Source organism: Thunnus thynnus, chromosome 18, assembly GCF_963924715.1.
Source record: "Thunnus thynnus chromosome 18, fThuThy2.1, whole genome shotgun sequence".
NCBI classification, from domain to species: Eukaryota; Metazoa; Chordata; class Actinopteri; order Scombriformes; family Scombridae; genus Thunnus; species Thunnus thynnus.
Genome location: NC_089534.1, coordinates 22666994 through 22680413, shown reverse-complemented (window position 1 = coordinate 22680413; position 13420 = coordinate 22666994). Strand labels below are relative to the sequence as shown.

General features: G+C 41.6%; 1 protein-coding gene across 1 annotated transcript in view; it reads left to right on the top strand.

Annotated features, from left to right (window-relative positions):
• susd6 (sushi domain containing 6) overlaps nucleotides 1–13420 on the top strand; it is a 32910-nt gene extending 19490 nt beyond the window's left edge. Inside the window, exons 3-7 of the mRNA XM_067571690.1 lie at nucleotides 7067–7261; nucleotides 7838–8032; nucleotides 8166–8304; nucleotides 9604–10085; nucleotides 10956–13420. Coding sequence (XP_067427791.1) covers nucleotides 7067–7261; nucleotides 7838–8032; nucleotides 8166–8304; nucleotides 9604–10085; nucleotides 10956–10981 — 1037 coding nt within the window. The 3' untranslated portion in view covers nucleotides 10982–13420. The remainder of the gene's footprint in view (nucleotides 1–7066; nucleotides 7262–7837; nucleotides 8033–8165; nucleotides 8305–9603; nucleotides 10086–10955) is intronic.

Here is a 13420-nt window from a genome sequence, read left to right as displayed (position 1 = left end):
CAGATAGGTCCCTCCGCCTTCCCCTCGTAGACCCAGGACATGGAACAAGAGCAATATTTGGAAAAAATGGGTTTCATGCTTTTAGGTTTCACCTTTTTTTCTGCATTCTTTCTCCACCACAGTAATACAAGACTACCTTTTATAAGCTTTTTTTTTTCCACATTTTCTTTCCCATGACCTTTCACCTCATTCAACAAAATCTGCTTTAGTTCTCCCTCCATCTTTCGCTCTGAGTCAGTGCACAGCTGTTATGAGTGGACAGAATATGAAAGCAGATATGAGGTCAACTGTGTGTGTGTGTGTGTGTGTGTGTGTGTGTGTGTGTCAGTGTTACTGCATGACAACTTCTCACTCACTCACAGAAGAACATGACACCGCTAGTATCACTCGCCCCAGACTGTTACGCGTCATATGTTACGGTCCCGTGTCACTCACCCAGGTCCGTGTACCGAGTTGTGTCACCTCATACTGTGTGAAATCTCTCACTGAAAGCTCATCTGTGATGTCTGTTTATGTGCGAAAGAATGAAAGCGAGTGCAGGAAGATTCCTCTTTATACATATACACACAATATCGTATTTTGTAGTTGCATTATGAATAGTTTTCTAGGTCATTACTGAATAATGCTTTCACTGTCTTGTCCAGACTTTACTTTTTCTTTTGTATATCATGTTACACTACACACCCGTCCTATTACTGGGAATTGTATTATGCAAGAGATTCCTGTATCCCAGATGTGTCATACTTGCCACCTTATTGTCTGTATTGTAAAATTCAGAGGAAGAAGAACTTTTTATGCCTTTCCTGTGTATGCCTGGAATGTAATTTACTATAATACACCAAGAATACCAGATAATATACACATTTGAGAGGCTGGAGCTAGTTAATTTCTTCCATTATGCTTTAACTGCCAAATGCCTTACCGATTACCCGGAATTGTACCTGACTAATCCATTAATTGACTAACCGTTTTAGGAATTTTCATGCTTTGTAACAAAGATGAATTTAAAAAGACTTTTCCAAAATTTCTTTTATAGCATTTATCCACCAGTTGCAGAATTGAGCGGCGAATCTTGAGTCTTATTCTTTCCAACATTATCCCACCATGGGCTCTGCTGCACTGTACTGCACTCTAATAACAACAGCTTGGCTAAAAAATCCCACGGATTAGCGGGAGAGACTGGGGAATGTGGCAAAAAACAAAAACACCATCGTCCTAAAAATGACAGCAACATCATTAAAAACAACAACAACTGAGGGCTTGGAGAGAGGCCAACAAAGGAACAAAGACATATTTAGTAGGCCAAAGAGAGCATCATCATCCCCTCGGTCTTTAGCTTAATCCAACGCACAGCCCCCCCTTGGCATACATTCACGCGCACAAATTCCCCTGCTTCTCGACACACTTGCGCACACACACACACACACTGTGACACACTCTTTTTATGGCCTATTGTTCTATAGAGCAACGAAACAGCTGGTTGCAGAAGTCATCAGTATCGGATCTGCTTTAGAGCGCTCCCAGCTTGTAATAGAGGATAATTAGAATTTTAATTTGCCTGGGCGAAGAGGGCTGAAACCCTTGTCTTCCCCCGACCGTGTTTTCCTAAATCCCCCACCCTCCAGCTCTTAGCAGGCTAGTGCCATCGGTAACAGATGGGGGGGGAAAGGAGATATTCACAGCCAGGCAAGCACTTCAGAGCAAGGCAGGGGATTTTAACGCCCCCCGTGGCCTCGGTGTCCTCCGGCGCAGCCTTAAGGCGCTGCATGTTGGGATTAGGAATCAGCCTCATGTGCGCTCCGTCCTCTCCCGGCCCAGTCCTCCCACTACATGATGTCATTCTCCAACCTTTTTAGCAATTAAGCTTTTTGATCAGCTTTCATTAGCGCGCCCAAAGGATTTCTAATCATTTCACCTTCTTTATACGTCCAGTTTTCTCAACACGGTTGCATGCCAAAGCTTAAGCACTGTTAAAGAGTCTTCAGTGGGTATTGAAAGCAAGCGTGAGATAATCTCTGATGAATCTTCAGACACAAATTCGCTGGACAATTCTGTGATTAATGAATCCATGTAAGCATGTTTTGTTTTTTTTAACTTACCCACTCTTTCCACTAGCTTTCACAATACACTTTTGTCTCTGTTTTAGTCATTATTGTTTTCAATATTCTCCAAAACCTTTTCTCTTGAGCAAATTCAACATCAGACCGGTGGGAGAACAGCTTGTGTTTAACTGTGACTCATTCCCTTCCTCAAAGCACAAAACATGGCGTACTAAATCCACTCTGGCATTGCTTAGTGCTTTAATCGTTTTTTTGTTGTTTTTTTTTTTGTTTTTTTTTTGAGGGTTTTTTTTTTTTTTTTCTGTGTGTGCTTTTCAAAGCCAATATTCAAAATAGGCTGAGAGGGAGATGGAAAAGGGAGAGGCAGAAAGGTTATATATCTTAACCACTCTACCATCTCTGGATATTGAACCAGCTCTCATTGTTTCCTTCCATCATGTCTCTGCGTTTGTGCTAGACCAACCCACAGTGTGGTATGTACTGTAGCTGGCTGCTGCCTACTCTTGCCATTGTTGTTGTTGTACAGAGCCTCTCCCTCACATACAGAATTGGTCGACCTGCCACGACATGTCTCTTTTTGGCTACAGTGCTTCATGATGCTGATGTTTTTTTTTTTTTTGCACTCTTCTCCTTTTTCTCTTTTTTCTACCCTCCCCCTCTTTTTCTGCCTGTTTATCTGACGAGTACATTTCCCTGTCAGATTTTTTTCTGTTACTCAGTTACTCCCTTCACTATTTTCCAACCTCATCTCTCTCTCTCTCTCTTTCCTGGTAAAGGTGCATTTTTTTTTTTTAGCTTAGCTAATTTTTTGATGTTGAATATATTTATATATATTTCCCCTCACAGTCTTGTTCTAAGGTATGCTCTGACTTCTTTTGACAGGTATAATCCCGTGGGAGAGTGAGTTGAAGTCAAAATTCTTGACTGCTCTTAAGTTTTACAACTACTTTTAGACATGTCTTTTATCTTTCCATATTTTCGAGTCATTTCCCCTTTTTAAGCTGACATGGGTTTGAGTTGTTCTGTTCTCAAAGGTTTAGTGTGCAAGAAAAGTGTGTGTGTGCATGAATGCAGATCTATTATAAATGTAGATATATGTAGGAGCCGTCTTATTAGTTACTAATACTGTCGATATTTGTCATATCTGAGTGTGGAACGGACAATTTTGAAGCAGGTTTTTGGTTTTCAACTGAATTAGTGACAGTTTCATACTGGTACATCCTGTGCCTACAGGTACTGTCATCATGTAGCAGGCTGTGTCATGGCAGGCGAAGGCTTGTAGAAGAATATTTTTAATGCTATCTTACCACACAACCCAGGGTTTCCCTCAGGATGTTGTTCAGAAGAGATGGTAATCCACCCGGATCCCAAGCAGCTCGTCTTACAATCAATTTAGTTCATAGATGGTGGCCTAAACAAGAGATAAAGCATGTATAATGGCTTTTGTTGTGCGAACTAGAACCTCTGACTCCTTCTCTGAAGGTTATTGTTATTTTTCATTCAAGTCTAGAGCTGCAGTGACTAGTAGACAGAAAATTGAACAATTGTTTTGATAATTTTTCAAGCAAAAATACAATTTTCTGGTTGCTGATTTTTGCTTTGTCATGTATAACAGGGAATTGAATACTTGAAGGTTTTGGACTGTTGGTAAGACAAAACAAGCAATTCGAAGACTTCACCATGCCCTCTGAGAAATTGTGAATGCAATTTTCTCACTATTTTTTTTTAACATTCCATGGACTGAATCATTAATCTAGAAAATAATCAGCAGATGAATTGATAATCTTTAGTTGCAGCTCTATTAAAATGTATGAATATCTTTATGATAGTAGCAGAGGTGGTCTTTGTTTCAGGTCAGGTGGCATAACTACACTAAAAGTATCAGCGTTAGTGTAACAGATGCAAATATGGGAAGTCACCAGAACCTCTTGGTTTTCCTGGGACCAGAGGGTGAGCCTGGTTTGATTGGCTTCTAAAAGGACCACAAGCTTGAAGCTCCTTCTCTGGTCTCTTCAGTGTTTGTCATTATTTTCATCAAGCAGTACATTTACACACAGTGTGTACTCTGAGTGTTTTAAATACATGGCGTGATATTTAGTATTTAAAAACACTACTGTATACATTTGATATGAATATGAGATATGCCCATTTGCAGCATATGTGTTTGCATATTCCTGTATCTCTGAGACAATTCTGCAGATAAGAAAGCCATTCAAATACAAGAGAAGATTGATACCATTTACATTCCTCTGTCCTCTACAGTTCTATTCACCGCCTCGCATCGCACCACAAAAGATCATAATAACGTCTGTAGGCCAAAGGCTTTTGTCACAAACTGCCCCCTGTAGGTCTTTTTGTCCCCCGCCGCCTCGCAGCCTGGGGTCATCAATTCATCACCTTTACCACCTCCATTAGCACCATCTCCTCCTCAGAGGGCCTTTAGCCGCCCCGAAGCATCTCAGCGAACAACTGCTCAGGTCACGGTGTCAAATGGCACTCTAAAATGTTGGTTTGCAGATAGTGTTTCTGTGTTTGAAAGAGAGTATACATGTGTTTGAAGGAGAAAGATTAATAGCACTTTTAAATACAAACCTAGTGTATATTTCAGCCTATTGAAGCAATCTTCAGCTTGTGTGTGAGACATTAAACGTAACTCGAGGTCATGGATGGATACTGTTAAATTTTAATCAAAGTAGTTTCTGTCACAAGATAGTTAATTGATTATCTTTTGGTGTTGGACTTTTGATGGGACAAAACAAATCATTAACAGAAGTCACTTTGGTCTTCATAGGAGGCATTTTCTTCTGTTTTCTGTCATTTTCTAGACCAAACAATTAATTGATTAATCAAGGAAGTACTGCACAGATTATTCGATAATGCAAATAATCATTCGTTAGTCCTGTAACAAAATATCTTGTGAATGAGAGACAGAATTCGAGATGGTTATAGACTCTCTGGTAACTCCTTGTTTTGTTCCACTTATAACTTCTTGAGCACGCACAGCTAAATCTGTCCCTGGCTAAATTCAATAACACACCCTTTGGTATCACACGACTTAGTCCTGGGAGTGTCTTTGTTTGTGGGTGTTTATTTTGTTTCTCTGCGTACGTGTGTGTGTGTCTGCGCATGTGTGTGTGTGTGTGTGTAAGGGAGTAGGCGCTCGCACATTTGAGTGTTTGCATATAATCTTGTGCTGCCAGCTTAGAGCGACGTTTCTCCCCGGAGATTAGAGGATGTTAGAGGCACTGCTGTGGAAATAGTCTCTCTTTCAATCTCTTAACACACACACACACACACACACACACACACACACACACAGGCAAGACAAAGTGGTTGTTAGCGGTGTTGGTATGTTTGTTTATGTCAAACAAGCAATAAAGCTCTGCAATAGAGCATAGCTAATATTATTTTATAAATACCCAGACCAAGGATTAAATAATGACCCATGTAGCCATTAGTATCGATGGCATTGTTAATGTTCTTTATTGTGGGTGTGTCTCTATTTTACTAACGTCTGGGTCCGGTTACTGAGAAAAATCACTGCACATAATATGATTATATTCAATTAATCAAACGGATAAGATGTACGGATAAAACTGAAAACCTATTATGACAGAATTAATTTATATATTTGGCCCAGAGGGGTTTTTAGTAAGAATGATTAAAGTTGGTACTGGAAATTTTTCCACTGCAGCCAAGCCCAAATGCTTACATAACTACCTCACAGATGATCCAGATCAGTAGTAATAAAATTGGAATGCCTGTATCTATGATTTCCACAAGTTTAAGATTAGTAATAGTGAAATAAAGTCCTCCTCCCGCTGTTATGTCTCAGTTTACACAGGTGTTGCAATATCACGTCAGACCTGCTGGGTTTAGATGCTCGTCTCTCACCAGACTGCAGCTCCAAACATGCGCCTGTATTAACATGTGCGTGTGTTGGTGGACAACGTTCGGAGTCGCGAGAGCGCAGCACAAATTCAGATAACGTACCGCGATGAAACAAACACACAGACACGAGGAACTGGCGTGACACCGCAACATCATAGATGGAGCATGGGGAAGGAGGATCAAAGCACAATTAACTTTAGGTCTCCTGCTTCGTCCTGTCTTTATTGGCTGGCTTCGAGTCTGTCATTAGAACACGAGCCTCGCTGAAGGCCCTGTCTCACCACCAGGCAGATAGACAGGATCCTAGCGTAGGATGAAGACAGTTTAATGAGCAGGAGATAATCGAGAGAAATTAGATCTATTTGAAGCTCCTTGTGACATTTTAATCCACTGTAGACACTGAAGGTATTCTCTGTTCTGCACAGCACGGCTCTCTCCACCACACCCGCTGTGTTGATACAGTGCTTGTACCTTGTCTTAGTAAAAATGCAGCCTAGTTTCAAGTAACAATACCTCCTGAGCTTTAATTATCAGCTCCACCTGTCAACTTGACAGAGTTTCCTTGTGAAAAGTCGTTTGACCCGCTGGATGATAAAACAGAACAATATGCCAGCAGACCCACATCAATGTAATACTAAAATTTTAAAGTCACTGGAAAATTATTATTAAGACTGCGATGGAGCCAGTCATAACTAGAACTACGAGTGATCGTAAATACTTGGTTTATTTGACATAATATTGCTACATTATTCTTCAAAGAAGCAGGTCGCATGTGAAACAAATTGTCCTTGTTTTTTTTAGTGAGCCTGCAATGGAAATCCCTGAATAAATAATAATTAAAATGGGACATATTCCGTCTACAGGAAGTCTCAAACTCCACTTAGTTTTCTTTCATACCTCATAATTACCTTTCTACATTACATTATTAAAATACACTCCAGGTTCCCGAATTGGCTGCAGGCCTACGGCTGGCAGTTCCTTCTAAACAGTAAATGATCATAAGCCAAGCACAGAGTCAGAAGACGAAGCCTCAGAGAGAAACAGTCTTCCATCATTTAGGCTTTCAAGCAGTGAACTCATTCTTATTCTCTTCACTCCTTTCTGTGTCTTTTTAGGTTGTGCGCGGCCATCCGGCGTGCAGCACGGAGACCTGCTGAACCAGACCGAGGCTAACAGGGGCTCCTTTCCCCCAGGCACCCTGCTGACCTATGGCTGTGAGCCTGGCTACACTGCAGATGGACCCACCACCATTATTTGTACTAGTTCTGGAGCCTGGTCTCAACAACCTCCACGCTGCATCAGAAGCAATGGTGAGCGTGACTCGGGAAAGCATGAGGGAAAGCACACAACCAACAAGAACTGTCAGTGACAGTTCCCTGGAAATGTTTTTACTTGGAATTTTTTGTTGTTTTTAAGTACAAATAAAAAATATATTTGTCTCTTTAGTACGTACTAAAAATTGTAATTCCCCACTGTGCATGCACATATGCACATCCAATCTGTCAGCCTGTGGGAAACCCTTCCTATAACTGCAAGATTCAATTTCATCGCTTTTTGTTACTATAACATTTCATGGTCAATTTCATGGGTTGGTGAGCCATTTTTCTCATTTTCTGAAAAGTTAACTTTATGGATTTTTTGAAGTTGACCGTATGTACTCGCACACACACAACTGCATCCAATCTAAAATATTACATCAGTTCAAGAGCACACAGTATCACAGCACCAACAGTTAGAAGAGAGCCAGCAGGAACACTCTCACCCAAAATCAGAGCATTTTAAACCGCAGGAATCAAACCTGACCGCAGGTAGAAATTACTGCCACATTTTCTGTAAGCGATACCAGCCATGATTGTTAAGATTGGAAATATCTGCTGCCTCCCCAGTGTGTTCGCCCCCCACTGAACCAGAGAACGGGGGCTACCGCTGTCACCCCTCCCCTTGCCACCGCCTCACCCAGAAGACCGTCATTGAGTACTTCTGCGACGAGGGCTACGCTCTGAAGGGAGACTACAAGTTCCTCACCTGCCAGAACGGCGAGTGGGACGCTCCGATGCAGATTAGCTGTCGACTCACCCAAGGTCTGTCACATGAGCAAACTTCTTCCTGTGTGTTGTGTTTTTGATAGAGAGAACATATAACCTGACAGGAAATGTAAAATCTAAATCTGTGAACCACATTTTCAGTTCCTCTCTGTCTTCCTGTGTCTCACAGACAAGGAGCCAAGCTCTCCGCTGGGCATACCAGCTCTGTCTATTGTGGCGTCCACAGCCAGCTCTGTGGCACTCATCCTGCTTTTAGTGGTGCTGTTTGTTCTTGTACAGCCAAAACTCAAGTCCTTCCATCACAACAGGTAAGACGCACACATATATTCCCAAATTCTTAACCTCCCCATAACTATAATCCAACACCAGACTCAAAATGTCAGCAAAATAATTTATGATAATAAGGGCTGAAATATTTAACCTGTCATGCCAGGGGTTATTAGTGCTGCTGGTTTATAAAGAAAGAAACCAGTTTCTTACAGTCCCGAATCTTATCTTCATTGTACTGCAATTAGTGGTAATAACATTTTACAAGGGTGTAAAGATAGTGTTACTCCATTTGGCACAACTTTGCACATGCACTTATGCACGCAAGTGAAAATAACAATGACAAAGTGTATAAAAAGACACCTCGGGTCATAGTCAGCAGTATAAAGTACAAGCTGTCGTGTGGCTGGTGTAGACAGTTTTATTTGTTAAAATGGCGGCGTATCTCTATCCACAGAGCCGATGAATGAAAAAAGACCAGCCTTGTAAAACATCTTTTGATTCTCTTGACTTTTTGTGTTGCTTGCCTTAAAGGACTCCATTGTAAAGCCGTTCTCAGGAAAGCTGCCTTGGCAATAAAATCGGTTCATAAAATATCATCATATTTTTGAGGCCACATTTTTCCATCGGTTTTTGTCATGAAGAGAATGTCTTACTTGTTCCACCTCACCAAGCTCCTTCAACCTCTACGTCGCTCTGTGGACATTTTGTTTTCTTATGCTTTACTGAAGAGGATGAACACTTTGAAAAGGATTTTTATGAGCCTTTTTACGCCTCAAAACTCTTGAAAGTTTTTAGCTCTTTGTACTCTGCCCTTTATTATTTGGTGCTGTAAAACCACCTCCCATTATGTAACAAAGTGAAACAGCAGATTTAGCTCCTCATTCTTTCTGTGGTGACACCTATCGTTCCATCAGAAGTATTGGTTGAAACTCTTTATGTAAATAAATTGTCAACGGAAGATGCAAAAGACCTGGTAACTAGTTTTGCAAGTTGGCATTTTTGAAATACCTGGGAAATGAAAGTAAAAGTAAGAAAAAGACAGTTAATCCCATCACAGTCACACTCTCCTCTGCTGTGGCTGTGATAAAAAGGCCAGAACGATTTGATCTAATGCTCATTGGCACTCTTGTTGATTGTGTCGTGGGCCCGAGGGCTTAGTGCAGCCTGCTGTAAGGGATTGTACAGTCAACGCTAATCACCTCCACACAGAGGTTCTCTGCGGCACGCAACACACATAGCTGCATCATACCTTTCAACCTGAGTCTGGTTATGTGATCCACCGTCTCTCCCCTGCCTCTCAGACTGTTTCACTCTGTCTTTGTCTGTCCGTCCGTCAGGAGGGAGCAGGGAGTCTCAGGTCAGTCCAGCTCCATCATGGTTGAGGGCGTCCAGGTGACTCTGCCCTCGTACGAAGAGGCTGTGTACGGAAGCGGCGGACCCTGCGGCGCTTCACGTCCTCCTTCTCCTCCACCGCCTCCTCCAGCTCCTCCAGAGTCTCGAGTCCCGATCGTGCTCTCCGAGGGGCTTCCTCAGGGGGCCACAGGAGGCCAAGGCCCCAGCAGAACCCGCCACCACAGAGACTTAGACTTCTGTCTCCCATCCACTTCCTCCTCATCATCCTACTCCTCCCGCCGTCATGCAGAGACGGTGCTGGTTCATCAGGCCCCCTCTTCTTCCTCCTCCTCCTCCTCATCATCATCATGGGCCAGAGAGCACCCTGGGGGTGCATGCGCAGCCCCCTTACCGCTCCGTAGAGACTCTGAGAGCAGCGACCAGCACAGTCTGCTCTCCGTCACCTCTACGGATGACTTTTCTGATGGTAAGAGCCGACAGTCTGTGTTATTTTGCTGATTTGCTTTAAAACAAGTGGAGCCTGACCAACATCAATATTTCTATTTCATATCCAATAATGATATATCAGCAAATACTTTTTTTCACATAAACGCATTACATACACTAATATTTTTGATAGGAAACCATTACTTTATTTTTCAGTTGTAAAATGTTCTATAATTTTTTTTTTAAAACAAACTGATGTAACAGCGACGCTACTTTAAAATAATCTCAAGCACATCTTCGGCATTTCTGTCCTGCAATTACTTATCAGCTGTCATATACAGTGTGTCAACATCGATATACTGTATGCAATTAGAAAATAACAAGACACACAGAATCATTCACACACCACTTTTCACTTGGTTGCCGAGTACCAGTGAAGACAAAAATCATCTGTACAGAATAATTCCGTTGGCCAACATAATCAATACTTTTTAATAACAAATGTCACCCTGTTTCCTGTTATTTATTGTATAAAGTCAGGCCCTGCTCGAGACAATCAGTAAAGACACAAGAGGATTTTCAATGAGCAATTTACACGCTGTGCTGGATTAAGTTCATTATTAATAATGAAATTACTCACCACATTCAAATAATTATATAATTTCACCTTTACATTTCAACTGTTTTGAGGACAATAGCATCACAAGTAGCCACATAAGATCCTGTTTAATACAGATCTGTTTTGTTTTTATTTGTTTGGCTCTCGGTGAGAAAAGGTGTACTGTAACAGGCAAAAGCAGTGACTTCCAATGATTTCAACACGTTGAAATGTTTCTGGTGATGTAATGAATGGATTGCTAACTCTAGAGCCGCTGCTCTATTCTAATGTGTCTGCTCTGTTCCCCTGCAGATATTCCCCTGCTGAAGGAAGCATGAAGCCTGCCAACCTGCTATCAGCATCAGCAGCAGAGCCCCTATTTCCCTATCACTCACTGCTGACCAGGACTGACTGAGGCTGTCAACCCACTTCCCCCGACTCCCCTCAGCAGCCAGCAGAGAAAAAGACTAGAACTATGCCCATTCCCCATGCAACCTCTTCTGCCATTGCTACCCATGCAGAGCAAAGCCAACGACCAATACCCACTGCACCATAAGCAATGATGGAGCACCGCTGGACCCAGCGACTGGATCAAACGAAAGACAAGCCAGATAAACAAAGTGGTGCCAGCTCAACATAAATCCCGTAGATCCTATGTATATGAGTAAAACATACATACTGAGTCAAGGTTGTGTGCTATAGGCTATGTATTACCATACACTTGCCTCCTCCCAGGTGTAGTTCTCTATATTAACATTGCTCACAGAGGCTTCATTGGAGAAGGCTAAAGCAATTGTTGACTGTCTGGGATTACTGTGGATATAAAAAAAAAAAAACCTTGTGATGTTTTTCGCTCCTGACACCATGGCGTTCAGAATCAGAATGGTCTTCCCGCTGTACTTGAAAAGTTGTGAGTGACGGCTAGGTTTTGCGGCCCTCTTTGTGAATGCTGCATGTTGTTTTTAGTTATTGTTGTCAGAGCACGGTGGCCCACTTTGAATGAAGCATGAAGTCTCTTCTCTCTCTCTCTCTCTCTCGCTAGCTATCTGTGTATCCAGTTGGCATCTCGAATATGGATTAGTGGGATTGAGAACCTCTTCACAAGAGCTGAAAGCAGGGTGCAGCATTTTACATAGCACCATATCACAACTATAAAAAAAAAAGAACTTTGTTTTCTGTTGTACCCGCTATCTGGAAGGTGCTTCTGTCACATGAGTGGGCTTGATTGGTGTTTTGGTTCCAAGAGGCATCTTGAAACTGTGCTACATCTCACCTGTGTAAGGGGAGGGAGACATAATGTCGCAGTTAGAAGCTGAGGAGGGGGTTGTCTTTCAACAGGGTGATTGGACACATGACTAAACTTTAAGGTGGTTTGTGTTGAATTTTCTTCCCACTGTATTTATTGTTTGGTGTGTGTGGCTCTATTTGCTTTGAGTTGTTGAATCTGGGGTTTACGAGTGCATATATGTGTGTGTGTGTGTGTGTGTATGCGTGCTTGTCTGCATCTTTGTGTGTCAGCTAGACAGGAGGCGACATGTCCTCATATGGTAGGCCTCGATACAGCCATTTCCTGATTTGCCTCTCTTCAGATCAGAGGCTAGCTTCACAATGTCCCTGTCTTTCACCATAGGAAAATATCCCTCCCAGCGCTGAATAAGTCACATGAATAAACCAGCGTCACTTCAGGCAATGAGTCCAGTACACAATGTGTGTATTATTCATCTACTCTCAAACTAGAATATTTATCATTTTTCTGCTGAATGGCTGTAAAACACAAGTCTCCTTAGAGGAACCGCTTTGCGCCCACCTTCACACTCAACCGAAGACTCCACTTTTTGTGAATTGTTGACACAACTGCAACTGGTTGCAGTGAAATAATAAAAGTTTTGTTATATAGCACCCCACCCCCGCCACATACACTCACTCAACTCACTCACTCAACTCACTCACCGTTTCGATGCCAAGTGCAAAATTAAAAGAGAATCATGTTATAAGTCTTCCTCTGTTTTCATTGCCACTTGAAAAGCTTTGGTGGTTGAGCTGGTCACCCTGGAAACAGCATGACTCTGATGGATCCCAAGAATTACTTTTCAAGCCTAACTGTTTAGAAAAAAAATCCCCATCTGAATTTCTGTTCTCTTATTTGGCATTTGCGGCTGTCTACTTTATTAATGCAAACAGAATGTTGCCTTAGACATGTACATTTCTTTTTTTTTTTTTTTTTTTTGGGATGTATAATCTTAAGCCTCTGCGTTGGTTGCTTTACAATATTGCAACGTGTTCTGTTTTCCCAATGGCCTTACTCTGTTCTTTTCTATTCTATGCATAAAACTGTCTTTGTGTATTTATCAACGAGTTTAATTTTGTTGTGGACACGACTAAAAGAATGTCCATCCTTCTCTGTTCTCCCCTAGCTTTTCCAGCTACTGTGATGATGATGATGACGACGATGATGAACCTATAAGCACCTATATTTCACTATTCCTTTGCTTCCCTTTTGCTACAAGGCATTAAAATGTTATGGGATTAAACAAAAAGAAAAAAAAACTAAATTAACATTGCGTTCAGAAGCACTGTTGTACGGTGTTGCTTCCCTGAAAATAACAGGTTAAAAAAAGTACACATCTTGATTCTTAGTTTCAGTGCTTTCAGCTTCGGTTTTTCCTCTGTACATGGCAGTGGGTGTGAAAATAGTAATTTAATATTTGTATAAAGTTTAATTTAATTTTACAGTGTGTATATAACTTTCTAATTAAAGCTTTCTTTTGAATGTGGAA